The 16337-nt window shown below is 35.8% G+C and overlaps 1 protein-coding gene and 1 non-coding gene across 2 annotated transcripts in view; one reads left to right on the top strand and one right to left on the bottom strand.

Annotated features, from left to right (window-relative positions):
* Positions 1-4651, bottom strand: part of LOC105034674 (uncharacterized) — a 46566-nt gene extending 41915 nt beyond the window's left edge. The window contains exons 1-3 of the mRNA XM_010909914.4: positions 4422-4651; positions 4230-4296; positions 520-630 (exon numbers count right to left, since the gene is read on the bottom strand). Coding sequence (XP_010908216.1) covers positions 520-630; positions 4230-4296; positions 4422-4512 — 269 coding nt within the window. The 5' untranslated portion in view covers positions 4513-4651. The remainder of the gene's footprint in view (positions 1-519; positions 631-4229; positions 4297-4421) is intronic.
* An 11287-nt stretch (positions 4652-15938) lies between these two features.
* On the top strand, positions 15939-16045 carry LOC140853904 (small nucleolar RNA R71). The gene has a single exon (XR_012137046.1). It is a non-coding gene; the product is annotated as a small nucleolar RNA R71 (small nucleolar RNA).
* Positions 16046-16337: the final 292 nt, after the last annotated feature.

Consider the following 16337-nt stretch of genomic DNA (forward strand, 5'->3'; position numbering starts at 1 on the left):
AAAGGAAATATCCTCATTTATGACATCACTTTAAGCATATGCTAGAACAAATCAAACACAGAGATCATAAAGCAAATATTTACAATATATCAAACAAAGCAATATAAATACAAGAATGAGAGCAATAAAAAACATTAGGTAACATAATTAGTTTCTTCAATCTCTTTGTTTAAAATAATAAAACTTAGATATGTGTTAGTTTGGTTACCTATATTCAAAAATTAGTACTAGATAATTTCCTAAATTCAGAAGATCTTTGAATTTGGGAATACATCATGGAACATGATATTAAGGCAGCATAAGCATCATATTTTGTGCTCCATTGAAATGTCCGATGCAGGGTATCTCCCAAAATAATTAGCAATCCACTAAGACCCAACACATTTTCGATGTGAACCAAACTACATTACTACTTTGAAAAAAAGGAGCACAGGATAATGATACCCAAGTTGAAGGATGGAAGGTGCTCATACAGAAAGTTAGCATAATAAACTTTCTTGGCTAAGCTATGGGCGATACCTCACTTCTGTGACAGTTGTCTCAGTTAACACCCTCCGTGTAAATCTGCCACGACCATGTGTAAACTTCAATGACTTGTATAGTCTTCTCAAGCGTGCAGTACAATATCTCCTGAAAAAGAAAGGTTGATTATTAAAACATTGTATATTTGGGGACAAGATAAAAGAAACATAAATCTTTAGAATAAAGAAAATCAGGTTTCACAGAGGCTATTGAATCAAGGACATAAAGGAAGATCTTACAGAAGACAAAACCAAAAGTTGAGCAGCCTAAAATTGCAACCACAAAAATATAGAAGTTAAATAGTATAAGATGGCTAGAGCTTTACTGGGTCAAACAAGGTAGTAATTTATGCCTTGCAACTCTTTTTTCCAACAAAAGGGATGTTTATGGAAGTATGGGAACAGAACAACAAGAATGACAAGATTGTTAAAAGGAAAGTCTCTCACAATATGTCAGGCATTAAGGCAGTTAGACATAATGGTGGTGATAAAGCTCTACAATTTCACAGCCTTCCACAAATGTTCCAATAACGTCAGTGAGGACTAGTTGGAAATGTCAAACAAATTGCTGTAATAATATGTCAACCAGTATGTTACAGTTGATACATACTAGACCCAAACTAGAAAAAATATAATACACTAAATTTCTTTTTCTTAGTCATGTTTGTTTAATTTATGTTCTAGAGCTTCAGTTAATAATTAGAATAAACAATGCATATATAGGAACAATGGGATAGTATCATCATTAAAAGTAGGCACCATCATATATTTGTGTTAGGATGGATCACTTGCAAGGCTGTGTACCATTTCATATGCATGCCTGCCAATACATGGCACAGAAAAACAAGGTGCATGTTATTTTGTAATATAATGCCAGAACAGTATAGTGATCTAAGCGAAATATAAAAGTTATTGCTGGCACAATTTTTATGTTAATATTAGTTTCAATCTGGGGCTGTTAGAATCATTATCTCCTTCACAAGTTACCATATAACTTGTCCTATCAGGAGAGCAATAGAAAATTTATATGGACCTTAAAGCGATATTACAAAAGGTTGGAGTTACAGACATAAGCTAGAACCATATTATGATGAATTTCAATAAATTTAAGAGAAAATCTCTCAAAGGTTTCACTCTTTTTCCTCCCTCTCATTACTCTCCCTTCTTCTCTCCCCTTTATTTTCCTTCTCGTTCCTTCCTCTTCTTTTTTCCTTCCCACTTTATCTTCCCATTCTTGTTTTTATATTAAACATCATGCATCCAAGTCAGAAAATTTCCCTCCTTTTCTCTTCTCTGTTTTTCACATTAATAAATCTCTCCCTCCTTTGATTATTCTATTTCCCTTCTTTCATATTATAAACTTGTATTTCATCATGAGAATTTGCTAATATGATGGTTCACATCCTCTACATTATTATGTTGGAAATTTTGAATCATATTACAAGTATTAAGACAATCATAATTATGATCTAGGTTATCTTGTAGAATCTCGAAAGTAGAAGTTTTTCCATCACTTTTGTCCTTGTACCATTATTTGTTTTGATGTAAGGAGGAGAACTTACTGTTGCACTTCTGATGAGATGGCACATAACAAAGATTCTCATACTTGCATGGCAATTTTCCAAGGAAACCTTTAGCTTCCATAGGAACTACTTTAAAAATCTAGAAGACAAACTGAAAATCAAAGTTTATTAGAAACTCAACATCAACTACTAACCAGTCAATAGGTACTTCGAGTTAGGCTTATTAAACCATGGTTAGGTGACATAATATGGTCCATGTAAGGGAACCTATTGGGTTTTAGGATGATAGGGATGTAATAATGGTTTGCCGGGATATTGGTTTAGGCCTGGATTTTCAATAAAATTGAACTAGAAAGTTCACATAAATGAAGGAAAAAGGTTAAAAATTATTATTACCTAAATAGGGCTAAAACTGTTTCTAAAAGGTCTATGTGATTGAATATTCAAAATCAAGCTCGCCTGATTTTGTTTTGGAAAACTAGGACATACCACCACTATACCTCAGATAGAGGGTTCAAAGATCTCAAACCTCAGCACAGAGAACAAGAAGATGTTCTTTGAATAAACATTCTTACTCAAGCATTCAACATAGAAAAGAGAATAATTAAAAAAACATGACTAAGCCCTACTTACAGACTTAAAGAGCGGGAGGTTGCACAAGAGAATTTAAATGAAAAAAGAAGGTAAAAATAGAATTAATCAACACCTCCCATAACTTAAGGTGATGGGTAGCTGGGATTTGCTTGCAAGCACCATAAAGTGACCAGCCTACTTTATTTCTTTTATATTCTTCCCATGATAATGAGGATGCTTCAAAAGCCAAATAGAAGCCAAATAGACTGAAAAAAACACATTTCTGTTTTTCCAATTGCTAACAAAAGAACTAACTTCTAAGTCCAATCCTCTTTTATCCAATCAAATGACGACTCACAACTATACTAATTGGTTATCGCCTTGGAATAGTCCTTTGATTTCCAAACATATAAAACTCATACAATAACATGAACAATAACCATTCCCTTCTTTCTCTACTTTATTTCTTTTCTTCTGTCTTTCTTTATTTCGCTTTCTTCTTCAGTCATTTACCTAGGATTCTGTGCACTCATTAAATAAATGATGGACAAAAGAAGACATACATCCCCTACTCAAAAATCAGTCATTTACCTAGGATTCCGTGCACTCATTAAATAAATGATGGACAAAATAAGACATACATCTCCTACTCAAAAATGGGCAGCTTCATTCCTCTTGCATCAAGTGCACGAAGAATATTAGCTATATCTTCCTTTTCCTACTTAATTTTAAGTATGAATCAGAGTTTTAAGGATATTTGAAACAGTACATGTAGTAAAAATGAGATTTTTGAATCCTATGATAATTCTCTCTAATGAGAGGAGCTGGTGTGCATCTTGAAAGGAGTATACCACCCGACTCACATATCTGCAAAAATATTGATGGGTAAGTTAGACATAAGAAAAATCTACATTTGACAATCTCATGACCAGCGGGTTCACTTGCAAGGTGGGTTTCTTACATCAGGGAATGAAAGCTTCAGTGTTTTCACTAAATCGCACGACCTAACAAGAGATGTGGACCCTGTCTTGGAGTAACCACATTGTCTCTTAGATTATGCCCGAGCAGTTTGAACTTGTATTCCTGCTAGCACATTCTATTTCAATTCTAAAAATTAAAGGAAGATAAGGGTGTTGATCACATTTCCTTCAAAAAGGGAAGATTTAGGGCATGTTGGCATTGATGCTGTTTTGATGTTTTAGTTTGTCAACAGATTAGTGAAATACCTCATGGAGACTGATGTGGAAGATAGCATTTGCACGAAACTTCTAATATTCCTTGCTTCTAATTTCACTCATTTTTGAAAGCAACAAAAAAAAAAAAAAAGGAAAAAAACGCTTCCAAGCAAACGATTTTTATCATAGATGCTGTTAAGTCTAGTTATTTTTTTCTTATTGGATTCTTGAAAACAAAAACCGAAAAACAAAAGCAATACCACATGAAGCCTTAAATAATATAATTTATAGATTGGACTTGGTTCGTTAAGGGCAACCAAACAGATCCATCAGGATCAACCAAATTCCTTAGAGACATGCAATCAAAGCCATTCTACCACACAAAAACAAGAAACTTTTTCTCTACGTCTGGCTACAAAGAATTAAACAGAACCCACCGATATCGAGTGTAATCTCGATGCCTCAACCCGTGCTGCATCTGAGCTGATTTGAGAAGCTGCAACACTGTAAGTTACAACCAAAAACAAACGAAAAATCAAATCCGACCCCCAGAAGAAACGACGAAATCCTAAGAAACAACCACTGGAATAGTATCAATCCGAATACGAGAAGGGGGTAAAAGAAAGAACCATTGATAGAGAACTTGGGATTAATCTGGTCGACGGCAGCGGACTTGTTGTCGTCGATCTCCATCGCCGATGCTTCGTTTCTTTTGGCCATGATCCTTCAAACGCCGAGATCGGAAGAGAGAGAAGCGGACGGAAATCGAGCAAGGGATTCCAAGATCTAGGGTTTAGAGAAACCGAGGATTATGACGGAGACGGGACTAAGCCACCCGGTTTCCCAGAGGTGCGCGACGAGAGGGTACCGCAGGGAGAACGGTTTAAAAGCGGATACGAGTATATTTTTTTTTGGCCGTTAGATGGAGATCCTACGGTTTGTATCCTAAGCAGCGGTAATCTTGGTTTGGGTGAGGGAGCCGGACCCTTGAACCGTAATTTTATTAGATATAATCTGGAGCCGTAATCAATCAGAAGATAACTTCCCACGTATGGAAGTTTGGTTTGAGGTTAATTTATCAGAAGATAACTTCCACGTAGCGAAGCCGCGGTTGGACTTACACAAGCAAGGCCGGAGTCGTCCTCTTCCGGATTCGTTTTGTTCGAGGCGGGGGCTTACATTAGTCGCGTCGAAGCTAAACTGAAGACTGAATCAATTTAAACTAATTTTTTTAAACTCAATATCGAAACTGAATCAACCAACTATAAAAATCACTTGAAATCGGTCTGAAAAATTCAGTTCGCTTCAGTCCCGTCTACTGAATTGATATTCTATAGATTAGATTAAATTAAAAAATAAAAAAATTATTTTATATAAAATTTATTACGGAGATAATTAAAAAAAATAATACTTTATAAATCAATCGAAATTTGTATTTTGATGAATTTTTTTTTAAATTTTTTTGACTCATATACTTGACATTTTATAAATAAATAAAAGTATTTATGTTTCTTCACATGCTGCATCTTATATTTGTTAACATTATGGTAAACCCTATAAATTAGGACAATGATTTTAGGATTATGATGGGATCATTCTAATGAAACTTAAAATCCTAAAATCCTAATCTAAAATATTTTCAATCAATGGATCATTGAGTCAGAAATCAATATTTTCGAAAAGACTGGCACATCTTTTGTATGCTCAAAGGAGGGGATAATTGATCTCACAATCACTTGTGTGAGACACTAATACAAGAATGTGGATGCTCATTTAAAAATGAGTTTACTAAATTGATCCATCTTGAAAACATCTTATGGAGTCTTACTTACCTGTCAAAAGATATTTCTCTTAGTGGGAGTTGTGCAAGTAATCCTTTGACTTGAGATTACTATAGAATCTTGTATATATGAATTCATGTTTTGATTCATACTCCTTCATGACTAAGTCATATATGGGGTGTTCTAGATATGATGGATTGTATATGAAGATTGTGAGTAGGTCAACATGGAATCAATCACTCCTAGTAAGAGGAGATTGCATCCTACTTACTCCAATCATATGGTGATTCAAGAAGACTTTGATCAAAGCAAGATGAAAATTAGAAAGAGTTTCTAATAATTTATTCATCGAATCATCATTATAACATTGAGAGAAATATAAATATGAAACTGGATTTGATAAGATTCCATGTCCATAGTCATATTCGGGATACAGTATGATTGTAGGATTCAATTACATGATAACTTGCCACTGAAGAATATTTTTGATATTTCTATCAAAATTTTATATTTTTTGAATAGACACAATACGTTACTAGACGTCAATTTTGTCTTGTAGATTTGATCGAATTAAAGAGTTTAATTCAATTGTCAATTAGAAATAATTCTAGTTGTTGAAATTGGATTAGCACGATTAGATCTAAATCGATTAGAAGTAATTCAGTAATTCTAATCAAATCAAGTCAACTTACACTGGAACCTACAGCTGGCTAGATATGGAACCCAATGGATTATACACAAAGAAAATTGATCAAAGATTTAATTGAATTAGATCATGTTTGTAGAATAAACATGCTAGCACATATTGTAAATCCTAGCTCCTAATCGAATTGGATTCGATTTTTTGGTTCCAGATTGGGCTAATTAAATCCAATTAAATTCAAGTTTATCTTGGGTATGGATTGGGTTGACCCTTGGCTGGTTGAGCCAAGGGATTTGGCACCATCTAATCTAAAACCCATATGCCAAAGATTATCTCGCTTGGCATGTGGGATTTCCTTCGTGCGCTAAGTTGTTAGCATCCCTTGGAGAGAGGTGTCCCTTCCTTATTCTTATCCATTTAGATTCCATGCATTTCTTATCTTAAGCATGGGCTTTTAGTCAACCATCAGATGGCTAATTGAATGGATAAGTCTTAGATCAAGTTAGACTTGATCTTATCCTAGCCAAAATCCCATAATCTTGGAGTATGAATTTTTCCTGTGTGCATCCATTCTCCATACCAAATCTAAATTGGCACCTCCTATCTTAGCCATTGGATGGCCATTTGATGGATTTCCATCCCTTGGATGGAGTTGGTGCACCTTTGAAGCCTCATGATATTTCGAAGAAAACACCGTGAATTAATTCTGCACCAAAGAATCCTTCTATGAGAAGACATCTCTTCAGATTAATTTCCATTATTTTCCCCCATGTCATGAGATGGGCATGAGATTTGTGATTGGGTGTGAGTTAATAAGGAGGGGCATGAGATGATTTTGAATGGGTGCGAGTGGATTTGGATAAGCGTCTGCACTTCACCTATAAATAGGTAGCACCCGAATATTCTAATTCAATCCAAATCTCTTTTTTCTTACATTCTCTCCCCTATTGTCCCAATAATCCTCTTTCTTTTCTTGTTAAGACAAAGTCCTCTTAACAACAAAAGATCTGCTTTAGGATAAGGGCTTAGGAAGAGAATTAGGTAAGACAAGGTGAAAAGAAAAGAAGAGAGGGAGAAAGTTAGGAGGAGAGAAAGAAAGGCCAAGCTTTAAGATAGTGTTGAACTGTCCAAGGGGAATTCTTTGAGAAAGAATTCAGAGGAACCAATTTAGAGGAGCAAGAGTCTTGAGTCAACTTCCGTATGGATCAACATTGGAGGACGAATATTTGAGCGCTTAGTGAAAACTCTGTCAAAATTTTAGATATAGCGTGATGGTATTATTTTATACTTACTTATATATATGCATATGATTATTTATCATCAAAGGGTTCTTGAGATTAGGGTTTGATTATATGAAGTTTTATTATGCAAAATTTTGAAATACACTTTGCTTTCGTTATGCTCATCGAACCCTACAGTGGTATTAGAGCAAATCTTGTTTGGTTCAATCATATGCTTATAGTGTTAAATTAAAGCATGCTATGAATTATGCTATGTTAATAATCTTGGTATGATTATGTATTCATATGATTTGATATGAAATGATGCATATATGATAGAATCATAGATTTAATTAATATGTAGTTGAATTTTATATGTTCATATTAGAATGTGCATGAGATCAGAAATGCTCTCATAAAAAATTGTATTAAGTTGTAGTGACAGCAACTATGGGTTAACTAATTCTTAATCAATTGATCAATTGGTGTCTAGGTAAGTGCTAAAAATAATTTTTTAATTAAGACTGTTTGCTTATCTGGCCAACTTGTTGGTATTTAAGAAAAGCAATGGAGAGCTTCCCACCTACTTACCTGATCAATTTGTATAAGCGATCTTGAAATTGAAAATCTTAATATTGAAAGCACTACTCGAGGCCTTCTTTTGTGCTAGATCAATATTATATCAAAAATCATAGTAAATTTGTTGTGCAACCATAAGATTTACTATGGGGACAAATATAATATGGTCTCAATGTATATAAGATGCTTATGGCAGTTTTCGGTATACTACTTTATTATACAACCACAAGGGTAGTAATATTCAAATTTGACTATATAGAAATGAAGAATCTAATTTAGCTAAGATATTATAGTTTGTTGTACAACCACAAGGCTATTAATGTTTTAAAGATCAAGATAAAGTTGAAAATTATATGAGAGGCAATTAGAAAGAGTTTCGTACCTATGAACTCATAAAAATTTACTGTGCAACTACAAAGCCTTTATAAGGAATTAAGATCTTAATCCTACTAAGAAAATTATTTAGAATGTTCCATTCGTCATAGAAGAGGGCTATGATATTCGATAAAATAGTGGAAGACATATTTTGATAGAAGATCTTATTTAATTGTATGTGTCATCATGAGTTGTCTGCTTATATATTATTTTTTATTTATATAGATTAAATTTTACATTGTATCTTCATTATAATTGTATGAAATTTTAGATTCCAACAAATTGATTGATCCCAATTATATGGATTGGTTGAGGAATTTAAAAATCACGCTCACTCAGGAGAAGATCTCCTATATCCTCGATGCCTCTTACCTTAAGCCAGTAGGGGAGGATGTTATAAAGGATGAGATAGCCACATCAAGATGTGACAGAATGATAGCCTTATTGTCAAATGATGCGTAGTCGTTGATAGCACCAAAAATAACTCTACTCACTACGTAGGTAGGATGAGTCGAGATCGTATCCTCAAGGATCTTGGGCTAAGTTGAGATTACAAAATAAAAGAAAGAAGCATTGTTTTGATTTAAAAAATAAATTATCTTAAAATTGATGTAATTAGAAAATAAAGAGCTCGGGAGTTTTGAATTAATTTTACACTAGTAGAGTTGTATCTCTTTTTTAATTAAATAGATGTGATTAATCTTAAAAAAATATCTATCTTTCCTCAGCACACTCTGTACCCGTAGATCATGACGTATCTTCGAAAAGTACTAGGTAAATAACTCTTCTTTTCTCGGCACGTCCCGTACCCGTAGATCATGGCACGTCTCCAGAAAGTAAAAGTTGTTCCTAATATTAATCTAACAGGAAAGCATAAATAAAAGCATATGAAAGAGCAAATAAAAAACTCATGACGATTTAAATAAAAAACATAATCTTTATTGCATATAAAGAAATACAAGAAAGTTTAGAATAATAAATCCACTCTGTGTCGTTACAAAATTTTTTCTCCACTCCCGAGACTGCTAGCCTAGCTGCTCATGGAGTAATCCCTTTCTCTTCCTCTATGCAAGGCTCTAGAAGAATTTCTGGGCTCCCCTTTTAATGGGATTATAAAAGTCTTTTTTATAGGTGTTAGGAGGGAGGAGTTTTACATGATTTTTCGATGTGGGACTAAAGAAAATACTAAGGACTAAAAGATGGATGGATGAGATGAAAAGATCACAAGCAGATAAAGAAAATACAAATTCTTCCTCTTGAAGTATTTCCAAGTATTATCTTCTTTTCCTTTAATTTTCAGATCCATTGCTATCTGTTCGCCACTGTCCGCCAGCACAATTTCCTGCGAACCCGCCCGTAATGCCACACGCCCGCCATGCCGCGCGAACCCGCTGCCTCGCGCCCGCCTTGCCGCGTGCCCGCGCACCTGCTGTCGCGCATTCGCTGCCGCACACCCGCTCCTTTTTGATTCCAAAAAGAAACTTTTATTTCTTTACAATGACTTCTATATTCTTTTTGGGTTTCTTGCATATTATCTTCATTTTCTGTAATACCGTATGCGTCTTTCTTTTATTTAAATTTTATTTTAAGTCTAATTTTCTTCAAACTTGAGTCTTTTTGATCTGTGAATCGGACTCTTTGTATCGACGATCACTTTTCCTGTAAAACATAAAAAGAAACATCAAATTTTTAATAAATAAAATAAATTAAATATAATTTTTTACTTTAAATGACTTAAATTAAGTGTTTATCACATCTCCCAACTTGAATTTTGCTCATCCTCGAGTAAAATAGATATATCAGTATTATGTACCGACTCGATCTTAAATAAAAAGTTAGGTTAGACATCCCAAATGGTAGATGATACCTGGTCAGACCATTAAAGAGATACTTCATTGGATTATCAATTTGATCCAATTAGTGGCTGAGTATTAACTAAAGAAATTTTAAGAGCTTTTCTTTCACCAACTCTCCACTTTACTCTTTAAATCCTCTAACTTAATATGAGAGAGGTTTATTATCTTCTTGCAATTTAGTCTCCTTATTATCCACTATTTTTTTTTAACATTGCTCATTTTTTTACGCGAACCACAACGCTTACTTAGGCGAAGGGGCCCGGTTACTCAGTAGGAAACCAATGTATTTTTTTTTTTAAATAAAAATTTTAAGAAGAATTTTTGCATACCTCGACCTTTCCACCCAATCTCTCATGAAGCAGATTCTTTATTGAGATCAGTAAGAAGAGGATTGTAGAATTACTCCTAAAATTTGGTCTAGTCTAAACCCTACCATTCATTGAGTTTTCTTAATAATTTATTCCTCAGTATCTCTAAAATTATCTTGACCATTAATCATTCATTGATTAGGATGCCTAATTGACTCTTAATCAAAATAAAATTTGGATACACAAAACTAATTATTTCTGATCATACTCGACCTTTGATTAATTTTCTTCTCCCCCAACTTAGTCTACATTGTCCTCAATGGAGTAGGAAAGCAAAGAAAATAAAAGGAGAGAGTGCACCTGGGATAATTTTGCTTTGGAAGTTGAAGATAGCTTCATTGATTAATAGGCTCTTGTTCTAAATTCCTGCAGTTGCAGTAAAGTAAAAAAAAAAAAATGAAATCGTTGGGTTGCCTCTCAACAAGCGTTAAGTTTTACGCCTTCAGCCAGATGTCAAGTTTATTATTCATTATAAAGTGGATCACACAGGTAGATGGTGTCGATTTGTTCTTTATGTGCAATTTCATCTACATATGGCTTTAGACGTTGGTCGTTTACCTTAAATGTATTGCCATTCCGAGGGTCATGAATTTCAATTGCTCCATGTGGGAATATTTGTGTGACAATGAAAGGTCCATCCCATCGGGATCGAAGTTTATCAAAAAAAAGACGTAACCTGGAATTGAAAAGCCATACCTTTTGATTTAGCTTAAACGATTTTCTAGAGATATATTTATCATGAAATACTTTGGTTCGAGCCTTGTAAATTCGTGAACTCTCGTATGCATCATTGCGAAGTTCTTCCAGTTCATTGATTTGCAACCTTCGATTAGAATCTGCATTCTTCATGTTAAAATTAAACATTCGTATGGCCCAGAGTGCACGATGTTCTAATTCAACCGGCAGATGGCAAGCTTTGCCATAAACTAATCGGTAGGGTGACATACCGATAGGAGTTTTAAAAGTTGTACGGTAAGCCCATAATACATCATCTAAGTGAAAAGACCAATCCTTTCTATCGGGCCTAACCGTCTTTTCTAGGATATGTTTAATCTTCCTATTTGACACCTCTACCTGAACCATTAGTTTGGGGGTGATATGGTGTGGCCACTTTGTATGCAATATTATATTTTTTCATAAGTGCTTCAAAATATTTATTCGTAAAATGAGTCCTCCCATCACTAATGATCACCCTTGGAAAGCCAAATCGACTAATGATGTTTCGTTGGATAAAACTAGTTACAACTTTATTATCATTAGTCCGTGTAGCGATTGCCTCCACCCATTTTGACACGTAATCAACTGCCACCAGAATATATTCGAATCCAAACGAGGCTGGAAAAGGTCCCATGAAATCAATCCCCCAAACATCGAAGATTTCTACTACTAAAATGGGGGTCAGCGGCATCATATCCTTCTTGGATAAATTTTCTGTTTGCTGACATTGCAGACAATTTCAGCCAAATTCATGTGTATCTTTGAAAAGCGTTGGCCAATAAAACCCACTCTGCAGCACTTTTGCTGCAGTTTTTCTTCCACTAAAATATCCCCCACATGCCGAAGAATGGCAAAAAGTGAGAATGCTTTGGAATTCACTCTCGGAGACACAACGGCGAATAACTTGGTCAGGACAGTATTTGAATAGTTCAGGTTCCTCCCAGAAATATTGTTTAATTTGCGAGAAAAATCGATCCTTTTCTTATTTTGTCCAGTGAGAAGGTACTTGTTCTGTTGACAAGTAATTGACAATATGGGCAAACCATGGAGGACGGCTAGAGAAGATTACGAAAAATTGTTCGTCAGAAAATTTCTCTTTAACCTCATCTATGCCTATCGTGTGTTCAACTAAGATCCTGGAGATGTGATTAGCTACCACATTCTTGGAACCCTTCTTATCTCGAATTTTCAGATCAAATTCTTGTAAAAGAAGGATCCATCTGATCAAACGCAGTTTAGTATCTTTCTTTGAGAGGAGATGTTTCAGAGCCGCATGATCAGAGTAAACTAGAACCTTAGACCCTAACAGATATGAGTGAAATTTTTCAAGGGCGAACACTACTGCTAGTAGCTCTTTTTCTGTTGTGGTGTAGTTTAATTGGGCATCGGAAAGAGTCTTGCTAGCATAATAGATCACATGTGGCTCCTTATTGATTTTTTGGCCTAAAATGACACCTATTGCAAAGTCAGAGGCATCACACATAATCTCAAATGGAATGGACCAATCAGGGGGTTTTATTATGGGTGCTGTTGTCAGGACTGTTCGTAATGTATTGAATGCTTTCAAACAATCTTCGTCAAAGACAAATGGTGTGTCCTTGGCCAACAGATTGCACAGGAGTCTTGAAATCTTGCTAAAGTCTTTGATGAAGCGTCTATAAAATCCGACATGACTTAAGAAGGATCGTATTTGTCGAATCGAAGTAGGGGGTGGTAGTTTTGAAATGATCTCAACTTTGGCTTTATCTACCTCGATTCCTCTTTCAGAAATAATATGTCATAATACAATTCCTTTCCACACCATGAAATGGCTCTTTTCCCCACTTAGGACGAGATTTGTCTCCATACATCGTTTAAGAACTTTGGAAAGATTATGGAGACAATCCTCAAAGGTGGTTCCAAACACAAAAAAATCATCCATAAAAATTTCAAGATATTTATCCACCATATCCGAAAAAATGGCCAGTATGCATTGTTGAAATGTAGCAGGTGCATTGCAGAGCCCGAATGGCATACGCCGAAAAGCGAAGGTGCTATAGGGGCAGGTGAAGGTAGTCTTTTCTTGGTCATCCAGAAATATAGGTACTTGATTGTATCCTGAATAACCATCAAGAAAATAGAAGAAACTTTGTCCTGCTAACCATTCTAAGATTTGGTCGATGAAGGGCAATGGAAAATGGTCCTTCCTAGTAATGACATTTAGTCTTCTATAATCTATGCATACTCGCCATCCAGATGATATGCGAGTTGGAAGCAATTCACCTTCTTCGTTCTCAACCACAGTAATACCTGATTTCTTAGGTACTACTTGAGTAGGACAGACCCATTTACTATCAGATATGGGATAGATGATTTCAGCATCTAACCACTTTACCACCTCTTTCTTTACTACTTCACGTATGTTTGAGTTCAATCTCCTCTGCATATCTTGATGGGGTTTGGCATTTGCCTCAAAATGAATATGGTGCATGCAAATGGAGGGGTCAATTCCTTTTAAATCGGCAATGGACCAACCAATAGCCTCTTTGTGTTCCTTCAGAATACCAACCAATTGTGCTTCCTGATTAGGGGTCAAGTCTGATGCAATGATTGTCGGGAGGGTGTCATTGGATCCTAGAAATACATACTTGAGCGTAGCAGGAAGGGGTTTCAATTCTAACGTAGGTGGTGATTCTAAAGATGGGACTATTGGTATACTGGCTAATGTGGGCAATGGCTCATACTTGATTGTCCATGGAGGAGTGGTTTTATCGTGTGGTGTATCCAACAAGGTGTTAACTTCTTTCATATATCCCTCAAAGTCATACATTCCAAAGTGAGCCAAGCAAGTATTTAAGAGATCTAGTGCTAGAATTGTGGGTGTTGCATCTTCTATAATATCTTCTAGTATATCTACTTCGAAGCAACTATCCATTGATGGTCCTTGGGAAGCACCAAACACATTCAGTCTCGGTTTCTTATTCCCAAACGATACGTCCATGACTCCTGTCCTATAATTAATGCATGCATTTGCCGTAGCTAGGAAGGGTCGTCCTAAGATAATGGGAATTTGTCTTGGGTTGCCACTTAGTTCCATATCGAGAATCAGAAAATCAACTGGAAAGTAAAACTCATCTACCTTGACCAAGACATCCTCAAGCATTCCACGTGGTTCCTTAATTGATCTGTCAGCTAATTGCAGTGTGACTGATGTGGATTTCAGTTCTTCGAATCCAAAAAGATCATACACCGAACTAGGTAAAAGATTCACACTTGCCCCTAAGTCCAAAAGAGCTTTTTCAATGTGATAATCTCCTATAACATAGAAAATGATGGGGGCTCCTGGGTCCTTAAGCTTTGGAAGAGTGGCATGCTGGAAGACAGAACTAGCCTGTTCAGTGAGGCATACTTTCTTTGAAATTTGTGATCTAGATTTACGTTTTTGGGTGCACAAATTCTTCAAAAATTTGGCATAAGCAGGGACCTGTTTGATTGCGTCTAGAAGAGGAAGATTAATTTGGACTTGCTTAAACAATTTCAATATCTCGTCGAGTCTTCCTCCCTTCTTATCTGCAGGAATAGGAGCTTTCAGGGCATCCAAAAATGGAGCTTTAGGCAAGTAAGATGATTTCGGTGCAGTTGGTTCATTTTCTATTTTAAGGTCCTCCTTGTTCTTGGGTGATTTGACTTCGGTTAGAGGTTTAGGGTCAGTCTCATTGGTTTTACTAGTGTGTTCAATGACCTTCCCACTTCTCAGAGTCATGATTGATTTGGCGTGTTCAAAAAAAGCTTCTGGGGTATTAGAGCTCTCAATCACAAATTGCCCTCTTGGGTTGCTCTCGGGTTGGCTAGGTAATTTTTCTCCTTTCCTCCTACTGAATGCAGTCGCTAGTTGACCTATTTGGGTCTCTAGCTTAACAATGGATTGTGTGTGGGAGTTAAGGGTCTGAGTGTTGACTTGTAATCGTTCTAGTGCTTTCAGAATTTTTTCCTCAAAAGCTGAGCTGTGACCAGTAGTAGACGGTTGAGGAGCATTTTGAAATTGATGATATGGTCCATGCCTATATGTTGGGTCTTGATATTGAGGTCGATGTGTGGCAGGGCCAACCACTAGTTGTGGTCTCCAAAAAAAATTTGGATGGTTTCTCCAGCCGGAGTTATAAGTGTTCGAATATGGATCATTTCCTGGTCTATGAGCTTGTTGGACTTGAGCTTGCTGAACCTGCTCGTGCACAAACTCAGAAAATTGAGGTGCGGCTGGGCATTCACTAACAAAATGGTTCGGATTTGCACATAATGCACAAACTTCTTGGATTAGGTTAGGTGGAATTGGGGATTGTCCAATATTTAGAAGACGGTCTAATTTTTGGGACAGTTCATCTACCTTACTGTGGATATCCATGACGTTTCCAATCTGATAAATTCTACTTTTTTTTTGTTGAAGCATGGGTTGTTCTCTAGAGGTGGCAGACATATGATGTAAGAAATTCTCACTAAGTGTTTCAAAGAGCTGTCAGGCTTCATCCTCACTCTTTAGCATGAATATCCCACCACACGATGCATCAACCATTTGTCGGTGTTTCTCCGATAGACCATCATAAAAATACTGACAAAGTTGCCATTTAGGGACAACATGATGTGGACATTTACGAATGAGGTCCCTTAACCTTTCTCATGTCTCATGAAAAAGTTCACCCTCCAATTGGGAAAAACTAGTGATAGCTTTTCTAATTTGATTTGTTTTTCCAATTGGAAAGTATTTCTTGAGAAATTCTCTCTGAAGATGTTCCCAAGTTGAAATGGTTATAGAGTCTAAGGAGTTTAACCAATGCTTGGCTTTGTCCTTAAGTGAGAAAGGGAACAGTTTCAACCTAAGGGCATCATCAGAGAAGTTTTGAATTTTTACTGTGGAACAAATTTCAAGAAATTCATCCAAGTGTTTGTATGGGGCCTCGTTACTAAGTCCATAGAATGATGGCAACATTTGAATAATGCTAGACTTAATCTCATATTAGGTAGCTTCAACT

Source organism: Elaeis guineensis, chromosome 14 (genome assembly GCF_000442705.2).
Source record: "Elaeis guineensis isolate ETL-2024a chromosome 14, EG11, whole genome shotgun sequence".
Lineage (NCBI taxonomy): Eukaryota > Viridiplantae > Streptophyta > Magnoliopsida > Arecales > Arecaceae > Elaeis > Elaeis guineensis.